This window comes from Stenella coeruleoalba (assembly GCF_951394435.1).
Source record: "Stenella coeruleoalba genome assembly, chromosome: 3".
NCBI classification, from domain to species: domain Eukaryota; kingdom Metazoa; phylum Chordata; class Mammalia; order Artiodactyla; family Delphinidae; genus Stenella; species Stenella coeruleoalba.
The window spans coordinates 165,878,719-165,901,925 of NC_137148.1; the positions used below are offsets into that span (position 1 = coordinate 165,878,719).

General features: G+C 39.5%; 1 protein-coding gene across 1 annotated transcript in view; it reads right to left on the bottom strand.

The window, feature by feature from the left end:
- Positions 1–23,207, bottom strand: part of ADGRE3 (adhesion G protein-coupled receptor E3) — a 41,622-nt gene that overhangs the window by 16,664 nt on the left and 1,751 nt on the right. Inside the window, exons 2-6 of the mRNA XM_079917051.1 lie at positions 17,293–17,343; positions 15,914–16,036; positions 9,679–9,834; positions 6,337–6,374; positions 1,613–1,793 (exon numbers count right to left, since the gene is read on the bottom strand). Coding sequence (XP_079773177.1) covers positions 1,613–1,793; positions 6,337–6,374; positions 9,679–9,834; positions 15,914–16,036; positions 17,293–17,343 — 549 coding nt within the window. The remainder of the gene's footprint in view (positions 1–1,612; positions 1,794–6,336; positions 6,375–9,678; positions 9,835–15,913; positions 16,037–17,292; positions 17,344–23,207) is intronic.

The window sequence follows — 23,207 nt, forward strand, 5'->3', positions numbered from 1 at the left end:
TAAAAAATTATTATTTTTATAAAGTATAAAGTACTTTATCATGCAAGTTGGTAAAACAAAATGGTTAGTTAGGCATACACAAATACACTGACATCTCTGAGCTGAATAAAAAGCACAGCAAACAGCATTTCTGGAGGCCAATATAGTGATATGTATCAAAAGTCTATAAAATGTTTTTTTCCCTTTGACCTAACAATTCCTCTTCTATGAATTTATCCTAAGAAAACATCAAACAAACACACAGATAAATTTTCAATGGTCTTTGTCGCAGGGTTGTTTGGTAACAACCTGCATTTACCAGAATAGGGAAATAAATAAATTATAGTATAAATAAATATATAGTATAAATAAATTATATATACAATGTAACTCTATAAGCCATTGAAGACAGTAACATAGGTAATGATGATGTATATGACTTACATGGAAAGATGTTAGTAATGTAGTGAGTGAGAAAGCAGGTTGTGCAACCGTATGTAAATTGTAACATACACAACAAACATGTGTCTCTTCATCAGACATGTAACTACATGGGTATCAGATTGGAGGATTGGGTTGTGGGCAGATTTGGCTGGTCTCAATTTAGTTTTGTGTACATGTTTTTTCCTAATTTTTAAAAAATTTAATACTTGGCTTTGCTATGGTATTTTATTTATTTTTATTTTCAAAAACAAAAATTGTATATATTTATGGTGTACAGTATGAAGACTTGACACACACATATACATAGCGAAACGATTACCAAGGTCAAGCTAATTGACATATCATCTCATCACATAGATATATAATGAATATGTATGACTAGTATAGTAAAAGTATTTCTTTTTTTGGCTGCGCTGCGTGGCTTGCGGGATCTTAGTTCCCCGAACTCAGGTCCCGGCAGTGAAAGTGCCAAGTCCTAACCACTGGACCACCAAGGAATTCCCTAATAAAAGTATTTTTATTTTAAAAATATGTAGTAAGATGTTCCTTCTGGGATGGTTTAAGTAGCATCCCTGTGACGTGTGCTGTTGAGTTATGTAAGCACTGGTTGAAAAAAAACCAAAAACCTAACTTCAAGCCAGAATCCCAGACTCAGGATTAGAAACCACTGACAATTTTTATCTATTTAAAATTTTTTTTTAATTTTTTAAAATTATTTTTATTAAAAAAATTGTTGGCCATGTCAGGCGGCTTGTGGGATATTAGTTCCCAGATCCACCCGAGTCCTGGCAGTGGAAGCACTGAGTACTAACCACTGGACCACCAGGGAATTCCCCCACTGGCAATTTTTAAAAACAGCTCTATGGAGGTGTAATTGATGTACACAAAATTGCATGTATTAGAGTGTACAACTGGATGAGTTTCATTGAGTGTATACATCTGTGAAACCACCACCACAATCAAGGTAGAGAGCATTTCTAACACCCCCAACAATTTCTCCAAATTTTTCTCATGCCCTTTTTTCATCCCTTCACCTTTCCTCTCCTCCCTGTTACTATAGATTAGTTTGCATTTTCTAGAATTTTATATTAATGGACTCAGGCAGTACTTATTTACTTTTCTAATTGCTCAATCCAGACCCCAGTTAGTAACCACACCCTGTGTGTATCATGCCTTATTGTCTTCTTACCCACAGTACGGTTTTGGACTTTCTGGAGTTTTTGGTCTGGGGCTTTCAAGGCAGCTTCTAGAACAACTGATTCAATATTCTGGAGAATAGATGTGAACGTGGTTGTGTTTTTTGTCTTTTCCGTTCCCCATACAGTCTCATTGGTGAGAAGTGACTTGATATTCTCAACAACCTGTTGCATCTTTGAAGAGAGAAAGAATTTAAAAAAATCCAATCTGACAGAGGGTCAGAAGAAAACACAAGAAAGCAGGTGCTGGAGCCAGACAACTAGTTTAACTCCTGACCCCACCATTCACCTGCTGAGCAACCTTGGGAAAGTCACTCAATCGCTCTGTGCCTCAGATACCCTGTTTAGAATGAGGACAGAACTAAGACCCCATAGAGTTTTGGGGAAGAGTAAATAAGTGAAGAGATGCTACGTTTTTAGAACAGTGTCTGTGCCTGGTAAACACCATATAAGTGTTAGTTATTATGAACATCTTTTACCAACAAGGAAGTGGTAAGGTTTCTAGAAATAGACCAGTGGTTCTTAACTGGGGGTGATTTTGATCCCCAGGGGATCAAGTTAGTGACAATTTAGGACATTCATGATGTTGTGGAATCATCACCTCTATGTAGTTCTAAAACATTTCCATCATCCCCAGATAAAACCCATTAAAGAGTTACTCCCCATTCTCCCTTCCCCAAGCCTCTGGAAAGCACGAATCTGCTTTCTGTTTCCATGGACTTGCCTATTCTGGACATTTCATATAAATGGAATCATACACGATGTGATCTTTTGTGTCTGACTTCTTTCACTAAACATAATGTTTTTAAGGTCATCCATGTCGTAGTGGGAATCAGAATTTCAATTTTTTATGGCTGAATAATATTCCACTGTATGGATATACCACATTTTATTCATCCATTCATCTGTTGATGGTCATTGGGGCCATTTCTGCCTTTTGGCTATTGTGAATAGTGCTGCTAAGAACATAGGTGTGCAAGTATCTATTTGGGTCCCTGCTTTCTTCTTTCTTCTTTTTTTCTTCTTTTTCTTTATTTTATTGAAGTATTGTTGATTTACAATGTGTTAATTTCTCCTGTACAGCAAAGTGATTTAGTTTTATATACATTCTTTTTCATATTCTTTTCCATTATGGTTTATCACAGGATACTGAATATAGTTCTGTGTGCTATAAAGTAGGACCTTGTTGTTTATCCATTCTACAATATATATAATAGTTTGCATCTGCTAATCCCAAACTCACTTTCCGTACCTCCCTTACTGCCCTCCCCCCTCCTTGGCAATCAAAAGTCTGTTCTCTATGTCTATGAGTCTGTTTCTGTTTTGTAAATAAGTTCATTTGTGTCATACTTTAGATTCTACATGCAAGTGATATCATATGGTATTTGTCTTTCTCTGTCTGACTGACTTCACTTAGTATGATCATCTCTAGGTCCATGCATGTTGCTGCAAATGGCATTATTTCATTCTTTTTATGACTGAGTAGTATTCCATTGTATATATATACCACATCTTCTTCATTCATCTGTCAATGGACATTTAGGTTGTTTCCATGTCTTGGCTATTGTGAATAGTGCTGCTATGAAATAAGGATGTATGCATCTTTTGGAAATATACTTTTGTCCGGGTATAGGTTTGGGTCCCTGCTTTCAGTTCTCTTGGGTATATTCCTAGGAGTGGAATTGCCGTGTCACCTGGTAATTCTATGTTTAATTTTTTGAGGAACGTGGCAATGACATTTTATAAAGAAATGCTCCTGTTGATAACATGATTATTTGTTCATTACTTCAATGAACAGTTGCTGAACTCCCAATGTGGGCTTGGTCTGATTCCTGCCCTCAAGAAGCTCACTGTCTAGAGGGTGACAGCACACCATGTAAATATTATCAGTCTGACGGAGATAATGATGGATAACATAGATGGAACATGTATTCTGGGTCAGGCACTGTGCTAAATACTACACATATATTATCTCATCTAAACTGCTCATCTATCCAAGGGTGCCATTACCACCCCTGTCTTACAGATGAGTAAATTGATCTTGAAGAGCGTGATGGTTAATTTTATGTTTCAGCTTAACTGGGTAATGGGTTACACAGATATTGGTCAAGCATCATTCTGGGTGTGTCTGTGAGGGTGTTTCTGGATGAACTTAACATCTGAATGGATAGATGAAGTAAAGCAGATTGTCCTTCCTGTTGTGGCTGGGGATCATCCAGTCAGTTGGAGGCCTGACTAGAATAAGAACTCTGAGGAAGGGATTTTCCTCCTGCCTGCCTGACAGTTCCAGCCTTGAGCTGGGACATTGTTTTCTTCCTTCAAACTCGAACTGAAACATCGGCTCTTCCTGGGTCTCAGACCTCTGGATTCAAACTGGAACTACACAATCAACTCTTCTGGGTCTTCAGCTTGTCGACTGCAGATTTCGGGGCCTGTCAGCCAATTCCTTATAACAAATCTCTTTATATCTTTTCCCCTATTGGTTCTGTTTCTCTGGATCACTTGCCATTGTGGTGCTGGGATTCAAACCTCTTTCTACACTTCTAAACCCCACATCCCCTACTGTAAGAACATAGTGGGGGGATATTAACTAAGATGGAGGAGTTTAGGGAGGCCATCCAGGAGGACACAACACCTGAATTGAGTCTTTTTTAAATTAATTAATTAATTATTTATTTATTGGCTGCGTTGGGTCTTCATTGCTGCGCATGGGCTTTCCCTAGTTGTGGCGAGCGGGGGCTACTCTTTGTTGCGGTGTGCGTGCTTCTCATTGTGGTGGCTCCTCTTGTTGCAGAGCATGGGCTCTAGGTGTGCGGGCTTCAGTAGTTGTGGCGTGCCGGCTCTAGAGCACAGGCTCAGTAGATGTGGTGCACGGACTTAGTTGCCTCGAGGCGTGTGGGATCTTAGTTCCCAGACCAGGGAACTAAGCTCATAGGCTCATAGGCTCTAGAGTGCAGGCTCAGTAGTTGTGGCGCACGGACTTAGTTGCTCTGCAGCATGTGGGATCTTCCCGGACCAGGGCTCGAACCTGTGTCCCCTGCATTGGCAGGTGGATTCTTAACCACTGCACCACCAGGGAAGTCCCCTGAATTGAGTCTTGAGTAAGGAAGAATGGGAGGAACCAGCCAGGTGAGGAACTGGGAAAAGGAGTTTCAGGTTGAGAGAACAGCATGTACTTGGAGGCCTGGAGCTTGAGAGGGCAAGGCATGAACAGTTTCTCTGGAGTAGAGCAGGGTGAGGGTGGGGAGTAGGGCAAATAAGGGACAAGTCCATTCTGCTAGACTATAGATTCTCAGAGACATGGATCGTTCTTTTTGTTAAAATTCAGAGTCAGTTTACAGACACTAAATGATTACTACCTATCAGGCATCTTTTTGGTTTCTCTCTCTTAATTGTCCTACAATATCCATTTCCCCCTCTTACTTTTAATAATTGAATGAATTCCTCAAATTTTATCTGGGCCATGCTACCCAACCACAGACCATATTGTCCCAGCCTCCCTTGCAGCTAGGTTTGGCTATGATATATGCGACTTCTGGGTTGTCACCTTAAGACATGTCTCTAGGGACTTCCCTTGTGGTGCAGTGGTTAAGACTCTGCCTGCCAATGCAGAGGACATGGGTGCGAGCCCTTGTCCGGGAAGATCCCACATGCTGCAGAGCCACTAAGCCCATGCACCACAACTACTGAGTCTGCGCTCTAGAGCCCGTGAGCCACAACTACTGAGCCTGCACTCTAGAGCCTATGAGCCACAACTACTGAGCCCGTGTGCCTAGAGTCCATGCTCTGCAACAAAAGAAGCCACTGCAATAAGAAGGCTGCGCACCACAACCAAGAGCAGCCACTGCTCTCCACAACTAGAGAAAGCCTGTGCACAGCAATGAAGACCCAATGCATCCAAAAAAAAAAGAAAGAAAAAAGACATGTCTCCAAGGAAGTTATCCTGACATTATTAGCATATCACGTAGTGAGTAGATGAGGAGACAGGCCCTCTCTCTATTCTCCCCTCTTCACCTTGTACTCCCGAGAACTTGCCCTGAGCACCCTCTTCCCTCTGTCCACCAGTACGAATGCAGCATTGCAGCAACCCAGCTTTGGCTATGCAGTTGAGGACAAGATGCCAGGGGATGATGGAGTAACAGTATGGAAAGACCATGGGCACACTTAATGGACTCGTGGAGCAGAATCCCTTCACCAGCCTGGATTCCTTGCCTCTGGACTGATAAGTCAGAAAATAATAAAAATCTATCTTTTTAAAGCCATTGGATATTTGGGCCTCTTTGTTACAACAGCTCAGCATATCCTAATACAGTCTTGCTTAGTCTGTCTTTCTTGGTTTGGGATAGATCTTCTCTTTAGGGGGCAGACACACACATACCTATATATACATACACATACACCCTTATTTACATACATGCTGTATCTATCTATCTCTATAGTGAGATATGTAGCAATAAACATAGTGATGTACATGTATATATCATAGTTATACATAATACATATTAGATAACATTATAATAATATAATTAACACATATTATAATTAACATATATCAAAATATGTTGTCATAATATATATCATATATTTTATATTATCATATATATGGTATATGACATATAGCACACATATAATATATAGTATTCACCTCCATTTGCTAGCTTTGAGATTTGTAAATATTTGTTACCTGACTAGGTTCCAGGATTCAGCTTCCACTCACCTCTTTCGTGCCATTGGTTGTCTCTGGGGGGGTGGTTTCTGAAAGAGACAACAAAGGATGTTACTGTCGGAATTGAAAGTTAAAGGGTGGAGAGGTTGGCAGGTAAGGTGGGTAACTTTGCATCTAGAAGGTCTGAACTCATACACTTTATGTTTCCTGACAAGGTCATTTGCTCTTTTGGGGGATCAGAGTCCAAATTCCCTGTTGTGGCATAGAGCAGTGTTTTTCAACTTATTTTGCCTCCAAGGGACCCTGGCAATGGCTGGAGATATTTTTGGTGGTCACTCATGACTTGGGGTGGGGGATGCTACAGGCATCTAGTGGGTGGAGGCCTGGGATGCTGCTCAACACCCTACAGTGCACAGAATGGCTTCTGACCACAAAGAATTATGGGGCCCAAATGTCAATACTGCTGTGGTAGAGATACCTTAGCATAGAGGAAGTGGAAAATTGCAAGCTCCAAATTCTTTCATTCAGACCTGGCTGAACATTATAACTGAAATGGCTGAGGAAACAGAAAATTAGGTGCTTCAGGTTTTAAAATTCAGCCTGGCTGGGAATTATAACTGAGACTAGAATGTCAGTTTATGATCTTCAGCTGTTAATGGGACCTTGGTATATTGCTTCTTGTATTGTACGTTGTGAGGATAATCATCTCTATTTTAGAAAGACGAGAAAAGTCTAGCAAATGTTTACATACCTGTTACCATCATACTGAGGTTAAATCTATACTTATTCTGTGTCTTGGTTTTCAGCTGAGTCTATTTGCTAAAAAGAGCAAAGAGTTTTCCTGTACATTGAAGGTTTTGTCTTAAGAGTTCAAGAACTTTTACTTACAGCCTGAGTCTGAAAATGTTTGTTATTGGAAACCACGTTCATTGTAGAAAAACACGCTTTTGGCTGAAAGCTGTATACATTTTTTGTGAGGGCTTTCTTGGACCTACCAACCTTGGTGATAACTAACCCTGGATGGACTCAATCCATATAAAAGAGCTCTTAAAATTAGAAAATGTCTTAAAATTAGGAAAATAACTAAGGCATTTCTCTTTCTTGTTAGATAAGGTGAGTTTAACAGATTAACATCATAACCCAGGCAAAATCTCAGCCTGTTTATACATTGTCAACAGAGGTGCCTGCTGCCTAGTAAAACGCTAATTCACTTTGGCTTCAATCATATTCTTTCACTCATTTACTCATTAATTCATGTAACAACTATTTATTGATTGTCTGAATTAGTGGTGGACTTATGGCACAGCAACCCCTTCCTACGCACCCCATGCTCATTTCTGTCACCTTCCCCACCTGGACCTCAGTCTCACACTTGGAGCGCGTGCAGCTCCAAGACCCTGGTGTGGGCTCCAGCTTGAGACTTGGGGAAATAGCGTAACCTGGGCCTGAATCTTGCAGGAGCACCTCCCATTGGTGGACAACATACTTTTGATATTAAAGAGAAACCTGAACTTTCCCAGACCTTTCTAACAGGAGCAGGGGTGTTAATGTAGTTTGGTTTTCCTGAGAATCAGATGAAAAGCTAGCAATATTAGCAAATACTTATAGGTACTGCACTAAATGCTTTAAATGGTACTATCTCATTTAATCCCTGCAATAGCCCTCTGAGGGCTGTATATCTTCCAAATTGCCAGCTCTCATCAGATGGACCCAGCTTTTGGATCCTGCTAATACCACTTCCTCTTCTGTCCCCCTAGGTACAGGATGGCTACAGATTTCTGCTCTTGCTAATCCCTGGGTTGCTTCACTGTCCTTTTGACTTCTCAGCTCTTCCTTCACCAGCACCAATTCTCTATATGAAATTACTTATGTTTAAAAGACCTAGTGTGTTTCTGTTTTCCAGGCTTGATCTTGACTGATAAAGAGGAATAACTGATTATTACTATTATTATTATTATTGCACCAAAAAAACATGTGTTGTCCCTTTTATGGCTTCCCTGAGACCCATGCTGCAGTGTAGCAAGTGGCTGAGTGTGGACTCTCAATATAGGCTGACCTAAGCCTATCATCTTAAAAATCATCTTATTAGTTGGCAGACCTTGAACAAGTTACTTAACTTTTGGGTGCTTCAGTTTCTTTCTTTCTTTTTTTTTTTTTGCGGTACGTGGGCCTCTCACTGTTGTGGCCTCTCCCGTTGCAGAGCACAGGCTCCGGACGCGCAGGCTCAGCGGTCATGGCTCACGGGCCCAGCCGCTCTGCGGCATATGGGATCTTCCCAGACTGGGGCACGAACCTGTGTCCCCTGCATCGGCAGGCGGACTCTCAACCACTGTGCCACCAGGGAAGCCCGCTTCAGTTTCTTTATCTGTAATAACAGTGCTTACCTCATGTAATAAATGAAATAATGAATGTAAAGCACTTGGTGTTGTACCTGGCACATAGTACAAATGAAATAAATATTATCTATCAGTATTATTGTTTCTCCACAAATCAGTTTCCTAGAATTTAGCTTTAAAGACCCTCTCTCTTATGATTTCAACTATAGTCAATACCTCATGGATAGTCTGCCAAGTCCCATGTTTCTTATGTATAGATCTTCTCCATCTATATGATTTCTATGACAGTGATCATGCTTATCCAAGGTCACAGATCTGAGGGTAGGCATATGACTCAAATTGGGCCAATTTGTACATTTCCAAGTAATATGCAATTATGTCCAAGAGAGAATCAATTGACCCTTCTTTGGGTGGTTGGATCAATAAAAATGGTAAGATTTGGAGCTGTTGGTGGCCAGATTTCCTGTCTTGTGGACAAGGAGTCAGAAAAGGCAGTTTGCAATGAAAGAGAGGAAAGGAGCAGACCCAGAGTATGAGAGACTGGGGTGCCCTGACAGTGTTTGGTCCCCAGCTTCAGTTCATTCCATAATCCCAGCTGTATTATTGCCGTTGAGTTCCAAGACGTTTCCACGCATCTTTATCATAAACCCATCTTTTCTGCTTAAGTTAGCCTGAGTGGGTTTCTTTACTTTGCAATTCAAAGAATCTTCTCTCAGCCACAACCCTGTCACCTCCATCTCCAACTTGCCTTCTTCTTTTTTTGTTTTTGCCGCACTGCACTGCTTGTGGGATTTAGTTCCCCGACCAGGGATTGAACCCAGGGACATGGTAGTGAAAGGGCCCAGTCCTAACCAGTGGACCACCAGGGAACTCCCTCACTTGGCTTCTTAACCCCATTATTTCTCTAAACTTCCTTCTTTCCTTTTCCCCTCCTCTTTCCATCACCCATTTCCCTCCAGAAAATAGACATGTCCTGGCCCCACCACAAGTATATATTTTCTGGTGTTAGACTCAATTAAAAATTAGAAAGGAGACAAGAAGACAAGAATTTTCTTACTCTGACAAGTGTTCTCATTGGAATTATTGAATTGTGCTTTCCCAGGGAGGGCTTTATATCCAGCCTTACACTGACAGTAGAAACTTCCTTCGGTATTCTGACATTCAGCATTCACACCACAATATATACTAATGGGTGGTGTACATTCATCAATATCTGGAACACAAAGGAGAAATTTGGTTATTCATTTGACAAAGATTTATTGAACATCTAAATATGTGCCAGAAGCTATATCCTTTCCATCAGGGTCTATCCTGGCTTTCCAAAACAACTCAGTTAAGGTAATGGTTGTCTTTGTTCTGTCCTTTCTTCGTTGATTTTGGTTGGGTTCTCCAAGAAGCAGACATTGAGACAAGGATTCAAGTTCAAGTACTTTATTTGGGAGATGGTCCCAGAAAACACTGGAATGGAAATGGTGAAATGAAACAGGGAAGGGAAGGCAGAAAATAAAGGGGATATTATCCAGGAAATTTCTACTGTGGGTGACTGAGGCTCAATTCCTCTGGGAACCTCTGAGAGGCAGTGTAGAGCATGCACTTCAGGTAAGCCTACCTGAGGGGTGAGGGAGCTGGGGTATTTATCCACAAAATCTTATTTATTGGTGGAGGAATGTTCCCAGGGAATGTAAACCCTCCAGTACTTCCATTTGTCCTGCGTGTGGACTGAGTGGTCTTCAGTAGCCAGAGAAAGCCTCAGACTTGGTGTACAAAGGAATGAAAAATGCCAAGGGCATATAGATGGGATACTGACCATGTTTGTATCTCCCCCCTACCCCCAGTTCATATGTTGAAGCCCTAACTCCTAACATGGCTGTTTTTGGCGATGGGGCCTCTTAGGAGGTAATTGACGTTAAATGAGATCATAAGAAAGGGGCCCTGATCTGATAGGAGTAGCATCCTCATAAGAAGAGACACAGGAGTGCTACTCCAAACCATTGTTTCTGCCCTTATGCCCAGTGAGGAAAGACCATGTGAAGGTACAGCAAGAAGGCAGGTCTCACTAGAAACAGAATCTGCCAGAACTTTGATAATGGACTTCTTCCAGCCTCCAAAACTGTTATAAAGTAAATTTCTGTGGTTTAAGCCACCAGCCTGTGGTATTTTGTTATAGGAACCTGAGCAGATTAATACATCTGCTAAACTAACTAATTGAGTTAGAATATTTTTGTTAAATCAATATGTCTCCAGTCCTCAGGGTCACTGTAGCCCCTTTACAATGATGTCAAGTGGGAAGTAAAAATGTGGGATTTCCCTGTCTGTTACAGGAAACAGGGAATTTAGGATTTTCAGAGTGTGACATAGTGTGGCTGATGCTGTTGCTTACTCAATAGCTATTCCTTGTTTGGGAGGCCAAGCATGGCAATCTTGTTCCAGTTTCTCAGGTGCTCTCTTTCTCAGCCTCCCTTTCAGATAGGGTTGTCCTGTGACATACACTTAACCAATGAAAAATAAGGATGGTCTCCTGAGAAAAACTTTACAAAATGTGAGATAGAAAGTAGTTACAATTCACTACAAAGGAATGAGACTCAATCTGGTACTGGAATTCCCAACTGCAAACCTGTAAACTTGAAGACGGTTTCTGTGATTACTGGGATATGTATCAATGGATTACTGGGGTAAGAGGATGGAGTTAAAAAATTCTCTACACAGCCAAGATAGAGTCTACTGGTTAGAGTAAAAGAAAGGTGAGGTTATACAATAATTGAGAGGGATATTACCCATGTACCCAATGTGAAGAAAACATGCAAAGAAATGCTCCAAGCAAACAACAAGTTAACAAGTATTAAATTAGCAAGTACAGAAACCTCAACTTGGAGGAAGATGAAGGGAAGAGGAAGCAGGGTTTCACAATGAACATTGAAATAAAATTAACATTCATGGGGGGGGATTGGAGGGAAGAGGAGGAAAGGAGAGGAGTAAAATGAGAGTATTTTAAGGATGTCATCTCTTTACTGGGGGAGGGGAAGTAAGGGTAAAATTAAGCATCTTGGTAGGGAAAACAATGCAACCTGGTGGGAAAAATAATTGATGAGTGTTTCAAATATTAGGAGAGAAATATGTGTTTGATTATGAAATTAAGAAAAGAGAAAGTAACCATTAATAGGATGAAAAGTATAGTAGAAATTCTAAATAAGTAAAGGGAAAAATGGAACTAATAGCAACTTGATAAAACAAACACAAATAAGAAAAAGGCTAGTGGGAAGCAGCTGCACAGGGAGATCAACTCGGTGCTTTGTGACCACCTAGAGGGGTGGGATAGGGAGGGTGGGAGGGAGGGAGATGCAAGAGGGAAGAGATATGGGAATGTATGTATATGTGTAGCTGATTCACTTTGTTATAAAGCAGAAACTAACACATAGTTGTAAAGCAATTATACTCCAATAAAGACGTTAAAAAAATCCTATGCAAAACAAAGAAAAAGGCAAATGAGGAAATCATAATAATATAAAATTAATAATAAATGTAAAGTAAGACCGTGGGAGTAACTGTGTCAGTCATTACACTAAATATAAATGGACTAATATACATTAAATATAAATGGAAATCTTCTATTAAAATAGAGACTAGGAAAAAAGAGAAAAAAATAGAGACTAGAATATTGAGTGTGACAGTTTCAAAACTGTCAAATTATTTGACACTCTTTCCATTGAGATGTGGGCACATTGTCTTATCTCTTTGTGTCCAAGTGTGCTCAGGACTGCTTTAGTCAAAAGACTATTGCAGGGTTTCCCTGGTGGTGCAGTGGTTGGGAGTCCGCCTGCTGATGCAGGGGACACGGGTTCGTGCCCCGGTCTGGGAGGATCCCACATGCCGCGGAGTGGCTAGGCCCGTGAGACATGGCCGCTGGGCCTGCGCGTCCTGAGCCTGTGCTCCACAACGGGAGAGGTCGCAACGGTGAGAGACCCGCATACCGCAAAAAAAAAAAAGAAGAAGACTATTGCAGAAGTGTTACAATGGGACTTTGAGACAAGGTCATAAAAAACGCGCAATTCTGCCTGAGTCTCTTGGAAGCCTCACTCTCTGGAAACTCCATGCTGAGACATTACCTCTCAGAATTCAACCATCAACTGTGAGAAGCCGAAGCTACATGGAGAGATCTAGCATAGGGGCTCCAGCTGACAATCCTAGATGATTCCAGTCTTTGCGTTATCCCATCCCAGGCACAGACATGTGAGGAGAGGTGCTTTCAGATAATTCTAACCCTCAACTGTTTGAGTCACCACCAGCCATTTGAGCCTGTTATCTGAGGCCTAAGATATCAAGGGGCAGAGAAGAGCCATCACTGTTTTGCTTGTCTGAATTCCTGACCCATATGAGCATAATAAAATGGTTGTTTTATGCCAATAAGTTTGGGTTTTATTATGCAGCAGTAGGTAAGTGGAACAATGGGCTAAAAAATGACACCCAACTATATACTGTTTTCAGGAGATTGATAATATTGGAAATAAAGAGGTGCACAAAGAGATACTAGGAGAATTCAAACAGAAATAAAACAATGTATAATATTAATATCAGACTCAGTGGAATTTAAGGTAAAGAGGGAAACTATGTAAAGGTAAAGAGGGAAACTATGTATTGATACTTGACACATTTTATGAAGAAAATTATATTCCATTCACAAATATGTAAAACAAGGTAAAGAGGGAAACTATGTATTGATACTTAACACATTTTATGAAGAAAATTATATTCCATTCACAAATATGTATGCACCAAACAACACAGATAAATACAGAAAGCACAAACAAGTAGAAATGTAAGAAGCAATCAAAATACAATTATACTCGGATATTCAATTCACTTCTCTCGGAACTAGTAGATAAAAAAATAAATAAGAGTAGAGAAGAACTGGATATCACAATCAATAAGCACATACAAACAGAGGAAAGATCTAGTGGATAAGAAGTAAAGATATGGGGAAATTAATGAGTAAATAAAATTAATAAATACACATATACAGAAAGTCAGAGAGACAGACAAAGGCACTCATGTGCGCGCGCACACACACACACACACACACACACACACACACAGAAATAGAGACTGAAATAGAAGATAGAAGCCTATGCAGAGAGAAAGAATTTTATATTCCTTGAAAATAAAATATATACTTTCTTTCATAAAATCAATCATATGCTTCCACAAAGATATCTCTAATAAAAACTTATAAAGTAGAGATTTTCAGCCATTAGTTTAAAAATTCTAATAAATTTTTTAAAAGTAGAAATGATTCTTTAATACCTAATAAAATTAGGAATATATAATGCAAAAATGTACAAAAAATCTTAACTTTTGGAAATGAGGAAGCACCCTCCCACATAATTCTTGGAGTAGCAAAACATCAAAAGGAAATTACAAACCATCCACAGATCAATAAGAAGAATACTTCATCCTGTAGAATATATCTAAACCTATACTCAGAGGAAAATTTATAATCTTATATGTCTTTATTTTTAAGAAAGAAAGGTGAAAAAATAAAGCATCTAAGTATTCATTTTAAGAACCCAGAAAAAAGAAATTAAGAAGAGATTAAAGCTGAAATCAATAAAATAGAAAACAAAAAACATAGTAGAAAGGATAAAAAATTCAAAAGACCAATAAGACAGATAAACCCACACAAGTTTGATGAAAAAAAACCTGACGGAAAATAGCAAGAAGGGGAACATACCACAGTTTCAAGGAGGTGATTAAAATAACCATAAGAGAATGCTGTATGCAACTTTATGGTCACAAATTTAAAAATTAGGGAAAATAAGTGATTTCTTATAAATAATCAATATTATTCCAAGAAGAAATAGAAAATTAGAATAAGCCCATTGAATCAGTAGGAACTGGAAAGATAATTCATGGTCTACCATTAGAAAAAGCACAAGGGGAGCATTTCAAGTGAGGAACAAGCCATGATGCTATATTTGCAAAGAAGGAGATGTCTGGGATCTGGTCGTGTGATTTTTATAGCCTTCATTCATGTGAGGTTTAAAAAGAGCTGGTAAGTAAGAGAGGAAGGATTTATTTGGAGAAAGCTGATGCTGTCCTGTGAGCCCCTCTACTTCCACCCAAGAGGAGAAGTGTGTGTGGGTGCTTTTCTCTTCAGCTTAATCCAAGAGAGGGATTTTAAGGAATTCATTCAGCTAATTACACTGTCTTTGCATTTTATGGGGACCCAGTTGATTGGTGCCTGTTTCCTCCTGAAAAATCTAAATAGTGAGCCACTTGGGCAGAAAAGAGATCTGCTGCACCTGCTCATCTCAAGTTTCTTGGGCAAAGGGTGAGTGAATATCTCCCAAGAGCTAGATGTGGGTCATGTGTGAGAAGTTTTGGGTGTGGGGTTGCTTAGTTTCTTTCAGAGAGGGCCACATGGAGTGGCAAATGGACTTTATCAGGGAGAAGCTAAAGAAGACACAGGATTCCTCCAGGATGAGTAAGGTGTAGGGATGAATTTGCTGTTATCAGGGGAATTTCAGGGGAGTGATTGGGGAATTGTCCTCAAATAACCCACAAAAGCTGTCACGACTGAAAGTGCTATATCTCAGGAACATAGAGACTAAATAGCAACCATAGTATTGTCAAGGAAAAACTTCCCTGCTCCCCTTTCCTCATCTCCCTGCCAGGTTACAACTCTTGCAAGATTGGGTGAAGGAAAGTAGAATGTTGGGTGGGGAAAGAGGAAAGAAACCAATTATACACCTTACTCCCAACTGTAGGCTTCCAACCAGGAGGGATGTTGAAAAGTAGGAAAGGGGAAAAACCTAATATTTACTCAACTCTAGAGTGTTCATTCTTCCATAGGATTGGACATTTAAATTATTGAGTTGAGGCAGCATCTTGCATCTTAGGTGACCACAGACTTTATATTAAAAAAAGTTTCTGCCCAAGCTTTTATTCTTTCTTTGCCATGACTTCAGTACATAATCTATCTCCTTAAAAAATTGTACAAAAAATTACACAATGCTTTATGATTCATGAAGTATAGTTACATTTATTATTACCTTATTCAAACCCCTTACTGCTATCATGAAGTCAGCATTATTATCCTTACATTATGGAGGAGAGAATTGAGACCTAACTAAGTTCTGGAAGAGCCCACTTTTCTGACTTCATGGAAGAATTTCTTTCTTGGTGAAGGTTGAGTTGGCATAGGTTTCAGTATTGCATATTATTGTTACCCCCTCAAAGCCCTTATCCTGCCTTCTTTCCATATCTACCTCTAGGTGATTTGAAAATTATCCCTTTGCCTTTACATGTCTCCAAGGGGAATGTGAAGTATTCCTGCCCGGATTCAGAAGTGTATCCATGGTTGCAGGTACAGTGAGTGGCATTGACACAGGAAGAATGTGGGGGACACGAACGACAGGTCCCTGCAAGGAGAAGAGAGGCAGGTCAGATGTCACCAGAGTCAAAATCTCTCCTGTTATCATTTGGTTTTGCCTCTGAGCAAAGGCCTCTCAAGGCTGAGGAAGCTGCACCTTTTTCCTTTTGTGAGACGTCAGTACATTAAAAAGTTAAAAGATACCAAGCTACAGAAAAAAGTGTGATTCTTATGCATGATAAAGGACTGAGGTTGGCATTAAACAAGTTAATTTTAACACAAATATTTCAATGCAATATAACTGTGTTATTCTCAAGATCATTGCAGAATATATAAAAGGGGAATGACTTGGTTAAGACCTGGGACACTGCGTTTGATTCTGGCTCCACCACTTACTACCCGTGTGTCTTTGCACAAGTGTCCTACCCTCTCTGTGCCTCAACTTCCTCATCTGTAAAATGGGTTAATGTGAGGAGTAAGTGAATTAATACATATAAAGTTCTTCAGGCAGTGCCTGGAACATATTAAGTGTCAGCTATGATTACAAAAATTTGAATTCGTAGGGTACCACAGAAGGTATATGGTGATAAGGGTACATGTTATCTTTGTAACACTATGTGTAACTTCATTTAGATGGAGATCACTAAGGATCTTAATTTGAGGCCCCTTGAAAATGAATGGAAATAACAGGGGCTGAGGAAATATCTCAAGCTTAAGTCTAGTGGAGAATTCTGGGAGCTGTCCAGGGTTCACACAGAGTGGAGGCAGGGAACATGATGGGGGGAAAATGTGCAGAGCCTGGCAACTCAGAATGCATCCCTAGCTTTTAGCTAGAAATGTAGGATATCAGGCTCCACCCTAGGCTTGTTGATTCAGAATCTAGTGAGATCGCCAAGGGATTAAAGTTAACCTGGAATGAACTTGCTCATTTTTTGTTGACTTGCTTGTGATCGGAATGAAATGATTTTCATCATGCTCTGTCTCTCCCCACCAGAATGTTTACTTCATGAGAATTGGTGTGTTTTATTCACTGTTCTACCTCTACCTTGGTCATGCTGTGGTTACTAAAAACAAATAAATAGACAAATAACAGTAAAATTAAAAAAAAAGATAACTTAAAATGTACCCAAATTTGATGAAATGATGACTTAAAAAGAATTACAGGAGGAAACCTGCCCCATTTCTGTTCCCAGAAGTAGCCCCCTTCCTCTGTCTTGTTGGAGGATGTGAGTGGGCCCAGGTGCCTTATTGGTCTACACCCTCCCTGATCTCTGGCTATGGAAAAGTCAGGCTTTAAGTACTCACCTTTGGTTTTCTGAGCCACGACTCCTGACAAGCTTAGCAGAAAGCAGAGTCCTGGAACAGGGAAGCAGAAGGGAGACATGAAACGATTGAGGAAAGATTCTAGGATATTCTCCAAGGGCTGGGTATCAGTTATCTATTGCTGAATAACAACTATCACAAAATGCAGACATTCATTTTATTATCTCTTGTGGTTTCTATGATTTGGGAATCTGGGAAAGGCTCAGCTGAATAGTTCTGGCTTGGAGCTTCCTATACAGTTGCTGTTAGACAGTGATGGGGCTGGAGCATCTGGGAACCGGCTGGACATGGCTTCATGTAGTCTCAGGGCCTAGGGTAGTTTGGGCTTCCTCCCATCATGTCAGCCTTGGTCAGGCATCTTCAGAGCTCTAAGCATGAGGGTTCTGGCCAACCAGTCTACATCTCCTCTCAAGATCCAGTCCAGGAAGTCATGCAGCTCCATTCCACCATATTCTCTTGGTTACAAGAAAGTCACATGTCCACCCAGATTCAAGTGGACCAGAACCAGAGTCTTTCTCTTGATGGAGGATAGGCAAAATTCCAGAAACACGTCTTGGAAGGGAAGTATTGTTTCTGCCTTTTTGAAAAATGAAGGCTGCCTCTATGTGAAGGCTACTTCTACTGTGGCTGCTAAAGTGCTATTTTCTTCTTCCCCAAACCTTCCCAACATCTGGTGGTATCATCAGCCATGTTCTTGCTTCTGCAAAGACCCGAAGGTGCTGGATAGATGGGTGGCTTTTCTCTTCCTTTCTTAATAAATCTTACACCACTCTGATTGTTAGTTCTCTCCTTACCTTCTTTTCATTCTCTTATAACATAGTAATGTCTAGAATAATTTGCCACTTGCAAGTACAATATACAAAATATTTAACAACTGGTATGTTTCAGGAACCAACCAATCAGAATGGACATTGGAGACCCTCTCTGAGGCAGCAGGTGTTAATCTTTCAGCTGCTGAATTGTGAGGCAGTCGATGGGGTCCCAGGAAAGGGTCTGGGCTGGCAGGAGTGTCCTGGGAGCTGATTCTGGGAAACAATTATTTACACATGGTGTGGAAACATTTCAATATGAACAACCAATGTGGCTCTTCTAGTGTGCACAGGTCCAGTGACTAGTAACCTTATTTGCAACATTGGTTACCTCCTAAGAAAGTGGGTCCTGCAGATGAATGGATAAAAAATGTGGTATATATATATATATATATATATATATATATATATATATATATATATATATACACACACACACACACACAATGGAATGTTATTCAACCTTAAAAAATAAGGCAGTCTTGCCATTTACAGCAACATAGATGAATCTAGAGGACATTACTCTAAGTGAAATGAAACCAGACACAGAAGGACAAATACTGTATGATTTCTCTTATATGAAAAGGAGTCAAACTCACAGAAGAGAATAGAATGGCAGTTACCAGGGCATTCTTTTTCAATGGGTATACAGTTTTTGCTATATAAGATGAATACGTTCTAGAGGTCTGCTGTAAAACATAGCAAATACATTTAACAACTTGGTGTTGTATACTTCAAAATATGCTAAAAGGATAGATCTCATGTTAGTCATTTTACAAAAAAAGAAAGAAGAAAAAGAAAAACATTTCCACAAATAATGAACATTTTGGAAGTGATAGATATACTTAATATCTTGATTGTGGGGATGATATCATGGGTGTATGGTGTATCCTTATGTCCAAACTCATCAAGATGTAGGCATTAAATGTGTGCAATATTTTTGTATGTCAATTACACCTCAATAAAGCCAAAATAAAAAAAGAAAGTGGGTCCTGGTCATGGAAGGTGTCTGTTTACCAAGTTGGATGACAGGTTGGGTGAGGGTGGACTAGTTTGGTGGAGCTGGTAAACTTTGATTCCTGTTGGTAAAGGACTGGGATTGGAGGACTCGAGGCTGAGAGTCTGGTGAAATGGGTGGGGGGGATGTCTTGGCTACCTTGGGGAGGTTCAGAAGATGTGGTGGCTGGTGTCTGTGGAGCAAGACTTGGAGGAGATGGGAATTTTTGGGTTAAAATGTGGCATGCCCTGTGATGAAAACACCCCTCCATCCTGCCTATGAGCACATCAGTGAAATTTCTCTTGAAGAGAGAGACTCATGTCTTGGGGAGAGGATATCCTGGGTGGGGGAAATTGGGCAAAGTTCTAAGGGCAGCCTCCACAATATCCAAGAGGAATTGAGCTCTTACCACATGCCAGGCATTGTTCTAAACATTTTAGGTACATGAACATACTTCAGCTTTCTAACGACTTTAGAAGGTGAATACTAGAAAAATTAATTTTTAGCAAATATCTACTGGCAGATTTTGGTTTTTGGAAGTAATTTTGAGAGCATCTAGTTGCTAAGGAGTTTGCAGATTTCGTTTGCATGCACCGTTTTAAACAATGCTTTGCAAAAGATTCTGAAATGAAAAATAGTATATTGAAAAATTATACTCATGATAGTAATTAAATTACTGTCCCCTGAAATAATGTTTAATAATAAACATATGAACATTCAAAATCCTTATGAAAGAATTATGAACTGGAGAGACAATTTGGGAAGAAAAACTCTAGGGAACAGCATTAAATATTTAATCTTTCCTGCTCTTCAGGTTATACTTCTGACTTTTCCTTTTAATTGCAATTTTTTAAAACAGAGAATTGCAAAATATAGAAATGACCCAGTTTGGAGACATATACAAATGTTTTCTTCTCTCAACCAGAAATTTAGACATAAGGAATAATAACTGGTTTATAAAGATTAAAAATACTTTCCAATATAACTAAAATTGCATCACTGAGACTCTTTTAAAAGCTTAAAAGTCATTCAGCCATCATCCTATAATATTCTTTGTACTGTCTCTAGTGTTATTTTTAGCAGGGAAAAGTTTATGTTTGGCATTTATTAACTTCAACTTCAAAATTATTTTTTTCTGAGCCACCAAATTATGGCTTCTGTTTGTTTTAATGATATTTTAGTTGAATTTATATTATAAACTAGGAGAGTTTGGGGGAGAATGGATACATGTTTATGAATGGCTGAGTCGCTTTCCTGTGCACCTGAAACTATCACAACATTGTTAATCGGCTATACTCCAATATAAGACAAAAAGTTTAAATGGTAAACAAAACAAAGAAAAACAAAACCAGAAAGCTGACTATGAGTGCTATTTCCATAGTAAATCTATAGTTGGAAATATTGAAATTACACAATGATTTACACATTCTAATCTAAATTATTTTATATTATAAACTAGAAAAACCTGATATATAGCTTTTTAAAAAAATGAGTGATCTTAGTGTGAAGGGGTTACTAAATCAGATCATTAAAATATTCATGAGAAAGAGAACACAAATGACATAAATTCTTAAGTTTTTAATTCCCATAAAATATCTCAAATATATAGAAAGAGTAACTGCTGTCAGCCAAACACTGCCTTGGACAGAAATGTGAGAACTTTTAAAAATGACTCACACTCAATCAAACAATAAAAGCAATAATATCTGCAGAAAACTATTTGTAAGTATATGTAAAATAATATGATGTATGTTTTGTCCTTTATTTTAAAATAAAAACACATGGAATAAAAAAAAAGAAGGTGCTCTAATTTCATTCTTTTACATGTAGCTGTCCAGTTTTCCTAGCACCACTTATTGAAGAGGCTGTCTTTTCTCCATTGTATATTCTTGCCTCCTTTATCAAAGATAAGATGACCATATATGCGTGGGTTTATCTCTGGGCTTTCTCTCCTGTTCCATTGATCTATATTTCTGTTTTTGTGCCTGTACCATACTCTCTTGATTACTGTGGCTTTGTAGTATAGTCTGAAGTCAGGGAGCCTGATTCCTCCAACCCTGTTTTTCTTTCTCAAGATTGCTTTGGCTATTCAGGGTCTTTTTGTATTTCCATACAAATTGTGAAATTTTTTGTTCTAGTTCTGTGAAAAATGCCAGTGGTAGTTTGATAGGGATTGCACTGAGTCTGTAGATTGCTTTGGGTAGTAGAGTTATTTTCACAATGTTGATTCTTCCAATCCAAGAACATGGTATATCTCTCTATCTCTTTGTATCATCTTTAATTCCTTTCATCAGTGTCTTATAATTTTCTGCATACAGGTCTTTTGTCTCCTTCAGGAGGTTTATTCCTAGGTACTTTATTCTTTTTGTTGCAATGGTAAATGGGAGTGTTTTCTTAATATCACTTTCAGTTTTTTCATCATTACTCCTTAACACCATACACAAAAATAAACTCAAATTGGATTAAAGACCTAAATGTAAGGCCAGACACTATCAAACTCTTAGAGAAAAGCATAGGCAGAACACTCTATGACATCAATCACAGCAAGATTCTTTTTGACCCACCTCCTAGAGAAATGGAAATAAAAACAAAAATAAATAAATGGGGGCTTCCCTGGTGGCGCAGTGGTTGAGAGTCCGCCTGCTGATGCAGGGGACACGGGTTCATGCCCCAAGTCGGGAGGATCCCACATGCCGTGGAGCGGCTGGGCCCATGAGCTATGGCTACTGAGCCTGCGCGTCCGGAGCCTGTGCTCCGCAACGGGAGAGGTCACAACAGTGAGAAGCCCGCGTACCGGAAAAAAAAAAAAAAAAAAAACCAAAAACTGAATTTAGTGGCTTAAAAAAACAGAAATATATTCCCTTACAATTGCGTAGAAAATTCAATTCTGTCAAAAATCACTCTCATTGGGCTAAAATCAAGGTGTTAGTAGGGCTGATTTGGAAGCTCTAGGGGAGAATCCATCTCCTTGCTTTTTGCAGCTTTTAGAGGCTGCCCACCTTCCTTGGCTCACGGCCCCTTGGTCCATCTTCAAAGCCAGTGGCATAGCAACGTCTCTCCTTTCTGGTCTCTTGTCTCTCTCTGATGAGGACCCTTGTGATTATATTGGACCCACCAGTATAATCCAGGATAATCTGCTCATCTCAAGATCTTTAGCACATCTGCAAAGTCCCTTTGACCATGTGATGGGGTTCAGGACATGCCACCCCAAAATATTCCACTTTGGCATATTCATTATTTTGAGCTGGAGGCAATTGAGAGGCAGAAGATGCAGGACGAGCTTTATGATCTACCCTTTTCTACCTAAAAACTGGCCATAATTTCCCACAAGAAAGGTGCCCTCCCTGTACCAGGATGAGAAGAGCATCTTTACTCCCAGAGACTGTGAATGGACCTTGAAACAGATCTGTACAAACTTACTAAAATAACCCTATCTTCCAGTACTTTCCCCTCCTCTGTATCTCCTAGTCACTTCCTCACAATTTATTGCATCTAGCCCCAATCCCTTTGTCTGTCTTGTTTCCTCACACATTTATCATTTCTTTGTCTAAAAGGTACAAAACTTTGTGCTCTGGTCACTTCTTTGGGTCTTCATTTTCTTGTGAAGGCTCCCATGTACATGTTCAAATTTAATTAAATGTTTATGCTTCTCTCCTATTAATCTATCTTATGTCAATTTAATTCTTATTCCCAGCTAGAGACCATAAGAGGGTAGAGGAGAATTTTTACCTCCCCTGTATATGTGAGGTAACATATCCACACGTTTCAGGGGATGTTGACATCTTTGGTGGGGGCTGTTACTCCTCCTCCCAGGCTCTTATTCTAAGTTGCCAGGTCTGTCCCGTGATCAATTACTTATGCAACTGCTTTCATGGAGCATTTTGAATATTTCCGGTGGTCCAATGAATATATTCTCAGCTGGGATGTGAACCGCTTAATGGCAGGATCCTGGAATATTTCTTAATACATTTAAATTTCCCTTTTTCCTACTTTGTATGATGATTAATTTGCAGCAGCTACACTAACATTACAGCTGCCCCAATGACGACTATAGCTTGCAGAGGCAGCTAGTAAAACATAAGGCTGAAAAG